At 43.9% G+C, this 17933-nt stretch overlaps 1 protein-coding gene across 1 annotated transcript in view; it reads left to right on the forward strand.

Annotated features, from left to right (window-relative positions):
• The window catches only part of LOC119374751 (uncharacterized), a 281996-nt gene extending 264329 nt beyond the window's left edge, over positions 1-17667 (forward strand). Inside the window, exons 17-19 of the mRNA XM_037644939.2 lie at positions 1591-1691; positions 3944-4055; positions 13716-17667. Coding sequence (XP_037500867.1) covers positions 1591-1691; positions 3944-4055; positions 13716-14249 — 747 coding nt within the window. The 3' untranslated portion in view covers positions 14250-17667. The remainder of the gene's footprint in view (positions 1-1590; positions 1692-3943; positions 4056-13715) is intronic.
• Positions 17668-17933: the final 266 nt, after the last annotated feature.

Consider the following 17933-nt stretch of genomic DNA (forward strand, 5'->3'; position numbering starts at 1 on the left):
TTCATTGGGAACAGATGCGATGCACACAGGTCGCATTCACACACGGGAAGGTTCTGCTTTGTGTTTGCTTCCACACATGGGGGCCTTTAGAAAATACAATCACGTTGGTGTCAGCAGCATGTTGCTGTCGGCCCTGGCTCTGGTGAAGGTGGCACAATGGTGAGAGCCGCGAAGCAGCATTGAATAGCCCCTCAGTGACACAGGCCAAGCTTGCCTGAAATGAATCTACGTGAATGTGATAGAAATGTGCTCTGTTGTCATTTTGTGGTGGTGATGACACTGTGTCTGACCCCTCTGATGGGAAGCTGTTACCAGCATAGTTTTGGCCTTTTCTTCGTTGCTCTATTCTAATGTGCAGGCAATTTTCAGACTCTTTTATTGAAAAGAAGATGTGCAGTAGATTCAATTTTTTTCACAGGTGAGAATAAAGAATTGCTCATGCCTCCTCCACTTAAATGCTTAGCTGTCATTTTTTTCAAATACACGTAACTTAATCTACCTTCCCTGGAGAAGTGCAGGTTCGTGCTGTGGGCTTAATGAGGTGGTCTGTATCCACTTTTTGGGCAAGACTGCCTGAATTCTTAGTATTCATAGATGCCTAGATAGTACGACGGTATTGTGTGGTCCCCTCAAAGTTATATAGTTCCATTGCACGCACATCTAATGTCATCATTACTTGCAATTAGCAAAACAGTATGCCATTTAAGCCGACATCAGCTCCAGACTGCCGAGTGAGGCATCAGTTACCTATGGGGCGCGGTTGTGGTATTTCACAGATGAATGCTTTCATGTATGGAGTTGCCAGAGATGATAGCAATGCTAGGTTCGCCAAGTTATGCTCGGCTGCCTAGTGAATGGGCGCAAAAGTAGCCAAACAATTCAGCGTGTCCTATGTCACCTCACGGTTTCACACTCTGCTTGTGTCACCAGTGGCGGTGACATGTTAGCTTATTAGCTCACGGAGGCAGCATTAGAATAGGGGGCACGTGCGCTAGCTACACAGCCCAATGACAATAATCACGAGCGTGCGAAAAGGAAATGAAAGACCCTGTATGGCACTCACCTTAATAAGTGGCTGGAGAGAAGGGCCAGCGGCCACAGGTTGTGCTCTTCCTATGGGAGACTCACTTGTTCCACCTGGGTTCATCGCTGTCGGTTTATGTTTGACACTTTGCTACATGTGCTGAGCATTTATGGTGCCAAGGGTGTTTATTACGGTGGTAAATGATCCTTTTTTCTTGCTTGCAGCGACATGTGCATTGAAAGGTTCAACCGCAGCGCGTGTAATTTGAGCCCCCATGATAGTCGCATTTTATTAGCGTGGTCTTTTACAGTGGCTCTGAAACTTTCTTATACCGAGATTATGAATACTCACGTTGTTAAGTTTAGGTTAAAAATACCTGATGTTCTATGGGCAAAAACTAATCAAAAGCCAAGTACTGTGTTCTATCAAGAATTTTGTGATATTGAAGTTGGTTATATGGAGGTTTAACTGTGTCCCTGAAATGTTTGATGCCACTTAACGAGGCCAGAGGGAATTGATGCGGCTTTATTTGGTTGACATGCCATGCCATGCCTTCTTTGCTGCAGTCATTTGTCAACATTGGGAAATTGAAGCAGCTTCGGTGGCTGACACTTGAGCGTGGTGAGGACAATGATGGTTTCCGGACCATGCTGCTGAGGCTGGAAAAGTGAGTATTTACTTTTGCAACATTACAGCCTTTTGAGAAATGTTGTCATCATAGGCTAGCAGACTCACTCATAAGTTGACTCATTCAACACATGAGTTCAGATGAGCTCAACTGAGCATAATATTAGTGAGCTTGGAACTATTGGTGTCAGGCAACAAAAGTGGTTTATTTTAGGCTTGTGGGATATTCGACCAGTTCAAATAATTTAAATTCATTTCGAAGTGAATTAGAATACTGTAATATTCGTTCGAATATTTGAAGTATTCGAAATGAACGAATAGACATATATGAACCACATGTGAGCCCCTGTAAAGATGGTTTCACTGCAGTAGAAGGGTGCTGCACCGTGAAGACACCTTTCCAGGAAAAATTTGCACTGCCGCGAAGCCCACTTTAAGAGCATCTTGCACTTTTAAAACAATTGTAATCGAAATGGGGCAATTCCTGATCGTAACGAGAGCTCAAAAAGGCTGTTTAGAATAAAGAATAAGCCAAATCCTGCATCTGTTTGAATCAATTGAGCATATCACCCTCTCATTGATTCATCATTTTTTAAGTTTAAAGGCTTGTTATACCAGCTTATATGCTCTAAGTATAGTAAATTTTAAAATGTAACATATTTTGCAGGTTATCACTTGCATTCTATCGAAAGTCAAATCCTGCTACTATTCAAAGCTGCTTCCACTTCCCTTTGAACCAAAAAGAATGACATTTGCACATGCCTTGTTTAAATTTTAAAAAAATATTGTGCAGGTTAGTTGGGTCATGAGAAATATGCTCATTTTTCTTTATAAGATGTCACATATACTATTCAAATTCGATTCGAAATTATTCGACCCAATCACTATTCGCTTCGAACCTAAAATTTACTATTCGCACAAGCCTAGTTTATTTGCTTCGAGCTTTATGCAAAAAGAGTGGTGTCAGCCACGCTGGCAATGGCAATGGTCTTGCTCATATGCCTTGGAAGTTCACTACAATGTGACCAACATCCGTCATCCTCCTTTTGAGCAATGGCTACCTCGAAGGCATAAGGGCTAAACAGTACAAGATTGCACTTTGGGTGAGTCTTCAGATAAAGCTTTCTGGAGCATTTACTGCAGTGCTCCTTGTCCAAGCGGCCTGGAGAACTTGCTCACACAGCACGCCATGGCATAGGACCTTTTTCATCGCTGCTTAGGATCTTGGAATGCCTGCTGGGCCCGCAACAAATGTTTCTTTGCAAAGTGAACAGGACATACTTCTGTTACTCTGGCAGCACATGCGCTGCATGACTTCTTTTGCTTGTTGAGAATTACCTTATGGTGTCCTGTGGCCACTTCTGCTGTTACTGTGCAAGGCCCTCGCAAGGGCGTCTGGTCCTGTCCCTGGTGTCACCGTGATCTAACAGGGGTGTTTTGACCACGCGTGGCTGAGCCTGTTCAGTAAAACGGAGAGTTGAGCCGATGTCGGGCATTTGGACTTCTGAGGCCCCCTTGCAGCCTGCACGCCCCTCATGCACCAGTCTAGGTGTTGGTCACAGGGAGCAAATGCATCGTATTGATGGTGATGTCGCAAAGTGCTGCCAACTTAGATAGGTACTCACACTTTCTGTAAGTCTATATCGAAATATGTTCACTAATACAGGGGTATCTATGCATGAAGAAAAATGTGAGAACACAATCATTTTGAGTTTGAAATTTTTGGTGTCAGGGGTCCTTAAGTGGTGATCTAGCTGGTTCATGCCCTGCACAGCACACGTGTTGTGGGATGAGGAAACACCTCAATGCCCACATCCTTGGATCACACGGGAATTTGCTCGTTATGAGGTCGTTTAAGTATTAATGAAGATGACCATCCTATGGCAAAAAGCATCTCATGAAAGTCTTGCCTATTTCAGTCCCTGAATGTGAAACTGAGGGCTAACAAGTCTTTACGTAGAGGCACCAATGTAGAAAATAAGCGTTTATAGGCAGTAGCCAGAATGCCCTTTCATGTTTTTAGAGAATACCCAAAGAAGAAAGCTTTCATTGTGTGCTTTTGACAAGATTCACTGTAGCATTGCATTTATTTGTTTTTTCTGCAGCAGTACACATAAAGAGATGCCAGTTAGCGTGTAGTGTGTGCTGCATTTCTGCCAAGTGTCACTGTATACAGAGCAGAATTCCTTGCTCAAAGCATCACTGCAGCACAGCAGACTTTGTGAACCCCTCATAAATAATCAAGCAAACAAATTCTCTTTCTTATGGGCTGGTGTTCTCTTTCTTGTGCAGGCTGCAAAGACTGGATCTCAAGCGATGGACACTTCGTAACAGTCTTGCAGACACGCTGTGCAAAATGAGCGAGCTGCGTCGACTCTTGTTTTGGCCTCTGACCACTGGTTTGGTGGGTGCCTTTGCTTCGCTCGCTCTCTCTTTCATTGGTCAGCAGGCCCAATTTGATGGCCCAAATTAGATACTCTAATTTTCGTGGCTGATTAACATTTGGGATTCTTTCCAGCTGCCCTTTATCTTGTGTAAATAATACAAAGAAATCTGAAATCGAAATAAAAATCAGACTTTTCCAATGTGCTTTTGACAGAAATTGGGTAAGAGAATGAGGCTTGGGAAGGTGCATCACAACGAATTGTTGCTTCTCCCACGTGTGAAGACAAAGTACTCCAGTCTATGAGCTAACGTAAATTTTAATTACATGTATTTTTACATGGTGGGCCAGGCATTTCTTTGTCCGAACAATGTTTCATGATTATGGTAGGCTACATCACTGGCTCTTGTTTATTGTATAAATTCAAAATTGTCAGATGTACTATTCAAGAATGGTGCAGCGGCTATAGTGGAGGCTCATTAATTTCGTTTCTAGGGAGACTGGAAAGATGTTCAAGTAAGGGCAAGCTTAAACTAAAGAGAGCCCCCTGAATATACAGTTTCAGCAGTGTTTCCCGTGCCCCACTAAGATAAGCAGGAGTGCCAACTCTTCTTGTCTGGAAAGGACAATGCTGATGAGTGCTTCATGACACCTACTGACTTACTGAAAGGATACGTAAAAGGTGGTTTTGCCACAAACCTAAATACTAATGGACATAGGTGTGCGCAGGGTTCCCATTCGAAGGGGGGGGGGGCACACTGAGGGAACAAGTTCACCTGTGTCTGCTTTGTCTGCCCAAAGTTGGTGATATAGCTGGTGACATAAATTCCTTGGTGATAAAAATTTCATGGGATCACTTGAAATATTCGTATGACCCCAAATTTGTATCACCAAAACGTACACAAAATTTTAAAAATGAATTTACTTGCAGCACAGAAAACTCCTAATGTCCGTCTTCTGGAATGCGTAAAAACGCCAGGTCTGCGCGGAAAGCGCAGCACAGTCACAGCGAAAGCTGGAAGAGCAGCATTTCTGCAGCCGGTTGTAAACACTCTTGGGGCTACTAATACAAGTACACTAGCAAGGTACCCACTACGCCACAAATCATAATTTTTGTGAAGTTGGGAAGCACCCACTGTGCCATTATTCATCATTCTGCGAAGAAGTGGAGTACCATTATGTATATGCACTTTGTTGATGCAACGGCTGATGACAATGAAGAATTGTGACTGAGCCCTTTGTAATGGGTGGGAAGCTTTAAACGACCCACTAGTTACGTAATTCACATTGTGTGACGCCCGGTCGTTATTTCACTCTCCCACCATGCTTTATAACATACACTAACGTGAGAAAGAGAGAGAGGGGAAGGGGGAGAACTTTATTGAGGCCCTGACGAAATGGATCATGGGGGCCTTACGGGTTTCTTTGGCATTCAATAGAAGTGCACTGGCAAGGACACCACTACGCTATAAATCATCATAATATTTGTGAAGTAGGGAAGCAGCCACTAGTATGCACTTTTTTGTCATTCTGCGGAGAACCCTGGTACCCGCTAAACATCTGTAAGGCATTATGTGCACTTTGTTGATGCTGTAGCTGATGACGGTGAAATATGGCAGAGCCCTTTGTAATGGATTGGAAGCATTCAACAACCCACTCGTTGCATAATTCGCATTGTGGGACGCCTGGTTACAGAATTCGTGTTGTGTGACAACTGGTTGTTATTTCACTCTTCTACCTCATACGCTACATTACATATGTTAATGTGGTTCTTTCCCAACATGAAGCCTGTATAGGGTCTTTTTGAAAAGCAGTGTCAAGCACCGGCATGGCCCTGAGGTAGAATACTGGGCTTCCACGCAGAGACCCAGGTTCAAACCCTGTTATGTCCTGAAATTTTTTCTTATTTAGTTTTTGTTTTCTTATTCCGCACGATAGCGGTTACGGACACCGGTGACTGACTACTACGGTGCCAAGAACGGTCGTTGTTGTGATTTCATAACAGCTTGCACTGTAAAATGCATACACATCATGCCCTCACTGTTTTTGCACGCCTCATCACGTCAAGGTCATGTTGTGTTTTGGACACCGTGGCTGCCGCCGCAGTCGCCAGTGCTGCAGCGCACGTGGTATCCTTCCTTGCTAGTCAAAGTATCACACTTTAATGTGAAAAGCTCTCTGACAATGTCCTCCATGGTATGCAAAGCACAGGTGACACAGTCATCTTTTGCAGTGCCGAAATCTTCATCGGTGCAAGTACCAACTCCCAGCTCGTTCCTGCAATGTTAACTCCTATTGATGCTCGCTCCCCTCTTGGAACCCCATTAGCAGAACTTGCTGTCGCAGCATATATTTTGCTTCTTTAGTGTTGCACATTGAGTGGACTGTGCAAAACCAGACTTCATGGCAAGGTTGGTTCGATGTGTTTCTGCATCTTTGTCCACCTTATGTAGCATGTCAAACTTCTCCTTGAGTGACTGACTTTCAAGAAGCGTGGTCGATGAACAGATCAACACAGCCCCTTGAAATTCTTGAATACCCTTGATTTTGAGAACAGTAATTGAAGGGCCCTTGAAACTCCTTCAATACCAATGAGCTCCTTTTAACCCTTGAAAATCCCCTGGGCTTTATTCCATTAAAGTAAGTTACCGACAAGTATTCATAAGTCGTGTTGATTTTAAAGAGGCCCTGCAACACTTTTCCAAGTCACCATCGAATGGCTTCATCAAAGGAGTTTATCGCCTCACGAATCGACCAGCACAAAAATGTTTAGAATCTATAAAGTATGAGCGGAGTCGTAGAGATTTGTCGCACGCTTCAATTGCTTTCTCTCATCCTGACGAGTGTGCAGCTAAGCAGGGAGAGATGGCCCGGGGGACACATGCCTCATGACCTTGAGTGTTTTTTTTTTTTTTTTCTTCAAACGCCCGGCTTATTTTCAGTGTGATCGCGAGCACGCACACGGGTACGTGGCAGCCTCCCTGGCGGCCGCCTTAGCTATGCAGCACACGATGCTCAAATCAGCCAATGGTAGTGAATTTGGGTATATATTGCAGTCATTTGGGTATATGGCATCACTTGTAGAAAGAAGAGGGAATGACTTCTAGCTTACTTTTGAGCATTAATTGTAAATTCTAGGCCGTGTGTTGCGCTATAATGTTTGGCTCGCACATTCTCTGGAGCCTCAACTACCGATCGGCAATGTTTTGTGACCATTCTAAAAAACTGTTGCAGGGCCCTTAAGGGTGCTGATTTTAGAACGCTTTCACTGTGAAATGTCCATGAAAGCAAGTTAGGCTGACGAAAGGGCAATATCAGCAAGTTTTAACAGCGAAGCTGTTTAGCAAATCGTTGTCACTCGATCGCAGGAAAACTATCATCATCATGGTGGGTATGTGTCACTGTGCAGCTAGCTGAGAACGAGTACAGAGAGAGAAAGAAAGAAGGGGAGGAACAAACAGAGGGACGGAAAGTACGACATAAAGAGAGAGAGATAGAAAAATTTTTCCCGAAAGAATTTCATCACGAGGCAGGATTCGAACCTGCATACCCTCGATCCGAAAGCGAGCGTCCTAACCACTCGGCTGTCCAGGCATGCTGGCAGAGCATAGCATAGTCTTGTGTAGTACAGTGTAGCGAAGGGTTGGGAAAGGGAAGTGAGCGTGAGGAGGGGAGAGAGTAAGGTATAGCACAGAAAAATGAGAAAGAGAGAGACAGAAATGCAGAAAAAAAAAGACACAGAGAGAACATCAACGAAAGAGAGGGAAAAAAAGATTGATCAGATACTGCACCACCTGGTCAAGCCGCGCATGTGCAGTAGCTAAGCCATGCCCACTGACGGAGACATTGTGTGCAACCTCCGCTCTATAGTGCATGGCCTGGCTGCATACTCCCAAGGAGGAAGCCACGCATCTCGAAGCTAGACGTGTCGATCGACGGGACGTATGAGCGGCGACGGGTCCGTGCTTTGCTGTGCCAAGCTTTGTGCAACTTAATGCAAACTGCCCGCAATTTTTCATTTGTTTTAAGTGCAGCAACGCATGCGTCGTCTGTCAACTAATGTTGACTAAATCTAATCCAGTCCAGCACAAGTTATTTCATTGATGGTTGGCCTGCTGCACGTCACATCTCACGGTGAATTTCGCATTTGCGTTGTGTGCCATGCCCACATTTTGATTTTGACAAGTTGCCAGGTGGAATGTGGAAGTTTCAGTCTGCGTGGCTGAAACCTAAGGAGTACCGCCACCAGAATAAGCCGGAAACCAGCAATCTTGACCGAGCAAAGTACACAATGTGTCAGAAGACGGTCGACATTTCAACAAGGAGGGAATCGGTCATGAAGAGCCATTGGAAATATGCGAAGCACCAATCCCAAGCTGCAGCAGATGAGGGCTGCTCTTCCGTCGCAAGTTTTATGCAAGTGGCAAACCTGGCGTTGGAAACAACTTGCTAGTGTGAAAACACGGCAATTTCCTCCCGCATTGCAACCCTTGGCGAATACTGCTGAAAGCACAACTCTGTGATTGAAGCCAAGATTTTTTTGGACCATGAAAGTTGTGTGTGCACACTACTTCTACAGTTCCAGTGAATCATTTTCCCAGCTGTCTCAAAATTGTGTTTCTGCATAGCGATATCAAGAGAATATTAAATTATTTCGAGAAAAATATGTACTTACATTGCATGTCATAGTCTTTTCGCTTGACAAGTCCTAGGCATAATCGAGCAGTCTGAAAATTTCACTGTCCTTTGTGACGCAATTTTAAACGAATGTTAAAGGAACAGCTTGATCAGACTGTGGAATAACTGTGAGACGACCATGACATGTTTTACATTGACATTCATGGGTCACAGTATGGCAGACGACCTCATGCAGAATTTGACGGAAACACTTGTGTGCTTTCCCACAAGCAAGACTGTGCAGCTTTCCATAGATGATCCCCGGTGTCAAATGGAGTCTTTTCCGCAAGTTGTAGCAGCACGTGAAAAATTATCTCCAGATTCAGTGTTTGGACCACGTGGCCTGCATAGAGTGCATGCAGCTGAAAAAGCAGGAATGCATGCAACGCCAGTGGACACCTATCTGCCCAGCTTAATCTCGCTCTTCCATGAAAATTTTGCTCAAGAGACAGGCAGTCCGCTTCCTTTCACATCTTGCTGTTGGGAACGTTCCAGCACTGGATACAGCCCTGGCTACACTTGAAGCACTACACTGAAGCAGTCAGTGGCCGCTTACTTATGCTGGTCATGGCGCTGAACTGCAGACGCGAATGTTGTGCGATGAAATCCCGGCTGCCACGGCTTCAAACGCTAGGCGACTTAGATTCAGGTGCACACTAAAGAACCCCAGGTGATCCAAATTGCTGAAGCCCTCATAATCATGTCGTGGTTTTGGGACATAAAACTCCCAACAGTTATTTTACACTTGTAAGTGGTCCACTTATTATACAATTATTATGTAAGTGGTCGCAGGCTGCCCACACCAAAATGCAGCACTTATGAAAACTCTTCTAAAGCACCAGCTTGCATTTGCAAAACCGAACTTCTCTCTAAACATTGCAATAGTTGTCGAGCCTTTCCTGAATGTTTTTCAGAGCTATTCTCCAAAGACGTTTTTCTTTAGCAAAACATCTTGAATGTGTTTTAATGGGCGTTCTCTCAAGGTTCTTAAAGCGCTCGGTAATGACGGAAGCCACAACTATCACGAAGCTGCTGTGGATTGATGTTGAAAGTGCTGCCCATTTCACAGAACTTGAAGAGGTGGACACTGGACATGCGGCTGAGAAGATTTTAACAGGCATTAAACGGGCAGAAGTGCTGCGTCACTTGCGCCACGCTGCACCAATCCGTGTCTGCTGCGCCCTCCTGCTCCAAAACGCATTATTGCGCCAAAACTGCTCCCAGGCGGTCTTTGGTGCCTTCGTGCACCGCTGTCATCTGCGACATGGCGTGCCCAAGCGAGCTCCTACCATCATCTTCAACCTGGTGCGCTCTGCGTGACGTTCGTGGCAGTGCGAAAAAGCTAGCGAGCGGGAAAAGGCAGGAGAGAGCTAGCTACAGGAAAGTGGTAGTTCAGCAATTTTTCTGTTGTCACACCGGCGGCAATGGAGTTTCGTGAGCATTTCAGTTCTTCTGATTTGTACATGTCAGCTGGTGTTTTGTCAATGTGAACATTTTAAAAAATCGGAAGCGTAGTCAGGTATAGCTACGCAGTGCATTGCTTATCCCTATTTTCCTCTCGGTTCTCGTGTCGGCGGTGGCGCTTTAAGGACCGGAGCATAAGCTTTTTTTATTCATTTATTGAGCTTAGAATGAAGGTAACATTTATTTGCTTAAATGCAGTCTTCAGTTGTCATGTAAGCTGCGGTTTTTTATTAACTTGAACTTTTTTCATTCGTCTGACGCAACATTTTTAGATTATTTTCAGTTTGCAAACTAGCTTCGAAAGGCGGCCAGGTTTTGTCACCGTTGCGAGAGGTAGCGTTGGTGTGGCGTTGAGATCGGTTGAGATGCAGCACGAAGGGGGACACTTGCTTCAGCCGCGTGCTTTTGCTGCATTGTTGGTGCTTGCGCGTTAATCACTCATGTATTCTGAGGTTTCACACATTCCACAAACGCATAAGCTCTTTGCAGTGATCATGCATACGTATTTGAGTAGATACCGTGAAGTGTCATCACGGATTCTCGACATTCCGAGGTGCAGTGCGCCGAGCTCTTGTTCGGGGTATGTGCTTCGGCTGTGGCAAGTCCCGCACTGTGACGTTTCGTCATGGAAGCTTTTCTGTATGTTTAGAGGCATTGAAACCAAGTTTTCAGTTGAGCTGCAAAGGAACCGGGTCTGTTTCGACACTTTTTGAACCTTCTTGGCGCACGTCGGGACTACGATATTTGACAAGTGTCGGTTGCCTGTTCACAAGGACACCACTGCTGGGTATTTTTATCTCATTTTATTTTTTCATGTCTATCAGTTACTTTTTCATGTCTATCCGGTTACGCCGCCGACGGCGATTCCGCTCAACACAGAAACGCATGCCTAAGAGCTGTGCTCTGAAATTGCAACTGCATATTTGAAATCAGCACACAAATATACATAAACTCAGCAAGTTCCATCACAGTCGATGAATAACTAAAGAAAATAAAGTTTTAAAGTGCCACGTCACCCCTTAAAGCATAAATGGGGCTTCTCTATGGAATTATGCGAGGAAATAAAAGTTAGCTAACGCTCCTTGAATTTTGCCATTCTACTTCTTTGAAATCCTTGAAATGTCCTTCAATTTTCAGCGAGCTATTCTGTACAAACTGTGGATCAAACTCCCGAGAAGCACAAACTGTGTACAAGCGCGTGAGCTACTGAACAGTGCCTTAAAAAAAGGAAGGAAAGGAAATTGAGGGTGAGCCCAACATGGCATGGGGGGGAAGCATGTGCCTGCCCACAGAACAAGCCGGCAGGCTGTCCTGATCCAAGCAGACTCCGGTCAGCTCCACAGCGGGGACCAATAAGACATAAAATTCACAAAGGGATGCGGGGCTTGTTGGTAGCACGTCTTGGGTAGGTTTCTTTGTAGCGCACATAGCGCCCTGTGTGTGCCTTTATTTCGTCCTGTCTCGTATGTGCACTACAAAAAAACTACTAAGACATGACGTGAACAGTTGCTGGGCGCCTATGGATGCTGCCCACTGTGCCGGTTGCCCCGTTGGCTGAGCCACTGCTGCCACCGTTGCTCATACTCTCTCGTAGGATAAAAAACGACCTAACCTGAAACAGACATCAAAAAAATGAAGTTAGCTTCGCTTTAGTGGTGCCAAGCCTGAAGGAAGTGTGGACGGCCTTCTTTGTCTCTCTATTTTTTATGTCTTTTTTGTCTTTCTCTCCCTCTCTATTTCTTGCTTCCTCTTTCTGTCCATATATTTCTCTCTCTTTCGTTGATTCTGTCCCTTTTTTCCTCTCGTTCTTTCCATGCTGTGCTTTACTCTCTTCCATCCCTCACTCTCGCTTCCCTTTCCCACCCCCTTGCTACAGTATAGTATACACGACTCTGCTAGCGTGCCTGGATAGCCGAGTGGCTGCAATGCTTGTCTTTGGATCGTGGGCACACGAGCTCGAATCGCGCCTCATCAAGAAATTTTTCTGCTGAGAATTTCTCTTCTCTCTCTGTACTCATTCTTTCACCCATCAGAGTTATTGCAGGCCTCGCCAGACAAATCGGCACACGTGTTCTGGGAGCGAAGCAGAAGATGACGAGGACGAAGAGAGTTCATGATGATCATCATTTCTGTTCACCCATCACGGCCCAATGCTTGGCTGAAGCAGCTCTGCTGTTAAAACCCTCCTCACCCTTTTCCCACTTGATTGCTATGCTCTTGCAGTCAAACTAGGGCAAGAAAGGTGTCTTCGTGTGCACTGTGCACAGTGCAGTCGCGTTCCATTCTTTGAGAGCATCACTATCTTATCTAGGCATCCTAAGGATAATACTTGAGTTACCATTGAGGTTGCAACTACCACTGAGGTCAGCATAGTCGTCACAGTCGTCGGTTGCATTAACCAATGAAGAGCTTGCCTTAGGACTGCACATGCGCTCTTGTTCGTTGTAGGATGGCGTAGGTTTGTGTTTTGTTTATTTGTCGTTATTTTGTTTAGGCGCATGCATTGCCTATTGGGTTTCAGGTGGGGCCGTATATTATCTCTTGTATAGGATCGTACACTATGCATGTTCTTTGAATTAAATATCATTTGGAAGTCATTGCCTGTCTTTGTTGTTCTTTCTGTCCCCTTGTCTTTGTATGCACTCTAAGTAATCTTTACAATGGAATATCAGCTAGCCTGCACCCAAACCTTGTACGTTTGCTTCACCTGGTATCCTATAGAAATGTCTTTTTAGTGCAAGAAAGTAAACTATATGGACAAGTTGTGACTTTCAACATGTAGTATGTGTAAAATGTTACAGGCAGTGCTTGCACATCCCGAGCAAGCGCCTCCCCTTTACGATGAAAGATAATCGGACAAGAAATGGAGCTGGGGGCCCTCGATCGGTCGCAGACCAAATTTCAAGATGGTGGCAGAAGAGCCGCTAAAAATAAAGAACACACGCCTGTGCTTCTCTCGAAACGCTTTTTGAATACACATGAATTTACTGTTTTTACTGCACCAGAGGGAATCCTCGTGTGAAATTCCATGTGTTATGACAAGGGGGAAAAATGTTCCGACAATTTTTGACAATGCAGAATGCGACCCCCAGGCACCACACTGTACAAGTGCTGAGAAATCGTCCACATATCTAAAGACTCTCAGAACTTGGGTTACAAGGAACTGCTGCCGCGGGATTCTGTTGCAGAGAACAGGTTGAAAAAATATGGACGCATTTGCTCAGTCATCGGCGCATATTTCAAATCTCTCGAAAAGGTGAAGGGGGCACTTGCTTGGGATCTTACGGTACAGAAAATACCATAAATATTCCTTGCACTCCATTAACCTCTGGTCATGCGCATGGCCTGTGTTATTTTGAAGTTGACCTGGTTTTAGTTTTCTCTTTTTCTTGTATAGAAATTTTTTTTTACTTTCAAAATTTTATGGTTTTAAGCGGAGAATTTTTAAATGCATCGCAGGTTGCACTTTTTAGCTTGTAGTATCTATGACAGAACACTACACTATTGCATTTACTCATGACATTTCATCTTTTCTCGCAGACTGTGAAGACAAACCGGAACATCCTACGATCGTGTCTAGCTGCTGGATCCAAGCTGGAACGAATAACGTGGATTGTGAACTGCAAGCTGCTTGGGGCTCCATTCAACGTGCAGCAGGCTGCACTGGATGTAAACTTGGCATTTGAGTCGGGAACTCTGTGCAAGTGCCCACCCCCTGTTGCTACTGCTTACTATGCTCGCGTTGTGCCACCAGTTGCTGGTGACAATGCAAAAGGTCCACGAGCTCGAAAGAGTGTGCCGAACAGTAGTGAAGCTGAACCTCGTTCTTCCAGTGACACCTCTCCTGCCCGCCTCGCACACAGTCACAGTTCAGCACAGGCTAATTCTTCAACGTTGTTGGAGCATTCACAAAAGCTGCCACCCTGTTGTGCACTTGCAAAGGCACTTCTCGAGGTGTGGAAGCCCAACATGCATCACACCTGGCACATGACACTTGGACAGTTGTGCCAGGGCCTTAAACACTGCCTTGGACCTAACAGCGCTGTTTGCATTTGCATTCGTGTCGAGCAGTAAACTGTGCGCTGGTATTGTGCTGCTCAGTACGCAACTTGAAGGTGTTCAGTGTGTTGTTGTTGGTGCATCGAAAAAAAAGATGCCGGTCTTGTGAATAACTTGCATGCAAAGTATCCCCGAAGACAGTTGGCCCTGATCGGCCAGTCTTGTGAAATTGTTGAGTCAGTGTACCCATGCACTTCATCCTTTGCATTTGGACTATGCGGGGCATTGACTGTTTCTTTCATCATAAAGTTCTTTTTCTGCTTGACAACACAGCACCACTACAATTCCTAATGCGCAAGACAAGCGCTTTGATTTTGTCTTTCCTTTCACAATGCAAACTCATGTTTAGCAACTTGAGTATGCCTGTACGCAGTGCAGTTCATAAGACATGCAAGAAAATTGAGGTATAGAGTGAACACACAATCAAACAAAATAAGGTTTCACGTGTTTGCTAGCCATCAACAGTATTTCATCTTCAGCAACCTGTATTAGTACAACAAAGCCACTGCCATAGGACATGTGTAAGTCACTTCAGGAAAGCCTAGATAACCCAAACACAGTCATGATAGACATGCCAAATGAACAGTATAAACAGGAGCTTGTCTTGTGTTTGCTCTTTTTGCACTAATTTATGCCACCATCACCCCTTTTCTGTTGATAAAAGTACGAGGGAGCAAAATAAGCCTCAGGTTTTGTAAGTCTTCTTTTGCAAAAGGCTTTACTGAGGTGCTTCACAAATGTCGTGTGGCAACACTGCAGGAACACTTGTATGTTTTATTATTGTGACCAGAACACATTATTTCGCATCTTTTCTTGTTTCCAGCGTATTCTTAAACTCCTGTTTTTGAAAAACACTTCTAAAGCATGTTTGACCAATATGTTGTTTTACCTCTTCACTGAGCAGTGTATATCTATCTCATTGCCAAGAACAGTGCAGTCAGGAGCAAGGAAAATGTTCCATATTACGGTGCTTGAAAAGCTACTGTGTTACAAAGCAAAGTTTGGTACGAAAAAAAATGTTTCGTGCGTCCATTCTTTCACTGCTTTGGGAAATGTTTGAAAGTTCATGAAGGAAGAAACAGGGCTTGCACCAGGTCACAGCTTTCTTTCTAAACCTCTTCATGAAGGCACCCAAAGAGTGCAGTCACACAGCCTCCAAGTGCTGACAAAGGGCTGCCATTTATGTAGTAAAAAGCAAACACCATCATAAATGTGGCTATCAAGTGCTTACACTGTGCAGCTGTCTTCATAGTAGAACAATTAAAAGCATGCGCTCCGTTTGTACAAACAGCCTTGAATGCGAGTAGTGCAGAGGACGAGATGGAGTATTGCATTGGCCAACAAGGCTGTTTCAAAGCACATCTCCAGGCCCCATTGCCCCATTTGGTTTTGCACTGGACATTCTAAGGCACGGGAGGGACTCACTGTTTGACCACTTGGAAGAGATTGGAGCACCGTCTCATTGCCATGCTGCATCTAGGAGGCAAGCTCCACTGTCCAAGCATCTGCAGCTGGAGCACCGCACTGTCTCGAGTGCAGATGGCGTGATGCTCATGAGACCAGGCCCACTTCTTTCTCTCTTGCTTTGCAGTGCGATGGCATTCTATATTATACATTAGATACCAAAGTCATGTGACACACTTATGTGACTTTCACAACCTCCTAAAGCATTGCTCTCTTAAGGGGTTGCTAAGAGTGAAAAGAGAAAAGAAGGTTTTTATTACGCTATTAAAATCTACTGCTACTTTTTTTTCATGTAGCATCTATTATAGATCTTACAAAATCAGCATTTCATCCGTATTTCAGTTTTATGCTATGTGTACGAGCTGAATCTCACATGCATCGGGTCATTTATTTTGTCGTCGTAGTATTTCACGATCTAGAACAGCTAGTGCTATAAGTATTTGTTTACTTTAAAGCCAACCTGCATATCACAAATGCTTAGAGCAGAATTATAATTTCCTCAACATACATTTTTAAAATTTGATTTTCTGGTTTTTTTTTATGGTAGCCATGGGTCACGTGCAGAATGACTAATTACTATTTGATTTTGAAAACTGCTTGCAGTCCTCCACTTGTTGCATTTCTCTTGAAGCATTTGACACACAAGAAAAAAATTGTTGCATATTTGAAATCGGCACAAAGAACTAAACAAGCTGTTTAGTATTTTCATCAGGCTTGACCACAAAATACACAACCCACGTCCCCTCTTAAGCAAGGGCACTTTACCGGCCATTTTAACACTGTGAAGGTGTTTCATATTTTGCTGACACAATTGCTGCCTAGAGATGCGCATTGTTTGTTTGCAAGAAGAGCCAGGATAGGGGCCAGTTGGTTGTACGTGGTGTAAACTTTGCGTGCTACAAGCATAAGAGTGGACGAGGAAAAAACAATACGCTGTGTTGAAGAACCATGTGTTGTCCCGTATCGTTCTTTCCTCATCCACTCTTGTAGCGCGCAAAGTTTGTTTGCAATACTCTTTAAGAGGTTAATAAAGGTTTTGGGGTTGCTAGTGCTCATACTCGTTTCCATTGTATGACCGTAGAAAAAATGCTGTGAATAAGCAGAAGCATCCTAACTGGCTAATTAAATTTATTGTACCTCTGTTGTTACTCTCAAAGTGTAGAGTTCACTTTACACTATTTTGCAAAGCTGCTTTGTCTTGACTATATTTTTTGCAGTGTCCAAATTCCGAGGGAAGTATGCAGCCTATATAAATCCTGTACTGTGAATCACTGTAGCGATTTTGTGTTTATTTTCGAATGAGGTGTAATCCTGAGTGGAATCTTTCTCCTAGTTTACTTTGTGAACGATGAAACATAAGTTTTTATTTTCTTCATTTTTAATGTATTAGGGCTCTGCTGACCTGTTTGCTTTCTTTTCTTTTCAAGTATGGCCACTTCAAAGTATGCAGTGTGTGGATGACTTTGAGCATATTCCAAAACACTCTAGGGCATGTAGCTCTTATTTTCATTTTGTATAGATCGCCTGGTAAAGTTCGAGCTTTTTTTATTGATCGCAGCTGCCTGTATCTACCTACATATGTGTGTACAATGTATCTGTATATGAACAGTCTTGTGATGAGCTGTATAGGTTGCCCTTCTTCATGTTGACACGTTCCTGTTGTGTTGAGCACATTCAATAAGAGGTGTTCATGCCATACGTAAAAACCTCGGTTGAGCCACCTCAATCTGTTGTACTGAGAACTGTACGTATTTTTCTTCATGAGTGTGTTTCAACCTGCCGGTGGTGCATAGTGAGATAGTACAAAGAATGGAAAGATTAAAGAACATGTATATATGCAGAAGTGGCATTGTAAGTGACATTTTGTAATTTCTCTTTTCTGTGCTATGTCATTGTGTGCAAAGGCAATGCACATACGCTTTTGTTGTCTTGTTTGTGTACATCAAAATACAAGGGGCTTGGCCATTGATCTCCAGCCTGTATGTCTCATTTAATTTTATGTAAGCTCTGGAAGTTGAAAGGTCTGCTGCTGTATCCATTTTTCTATGATTAACCGAGCAAATTTCAGTCATTTGTCTAGCAGACATCCCTATCAGAAATGCATAAGTTCTTGAATCCAGCCTCTTCAATTTTGCTGGCCCAAATCAGCGGCGCTGTTATACTTTCCGTTATGCCATTCACAAAAACTATCATCATCATCAGTGGCCTCTACCTTTCTAGCTAAAGTCCCTAGAT

Source organism: Rhipicephalus sanguineus, chromosome 11 (genome assembly GCF_013339695.2).
Source record: "Rhipicephalus sanguineus isolate Rsan-2018 chromosome 11, BIME_Rsan_1.4, whole genome shotgun sequence".
NCBI classification, from domain to species: domain Eukaryota; kingdom Metazoa; phylum Arthropoda; class Arachnida; order Ixodida; family Ixodidae; genus Rhipicephalus; species Rhipicephalus sanguineus.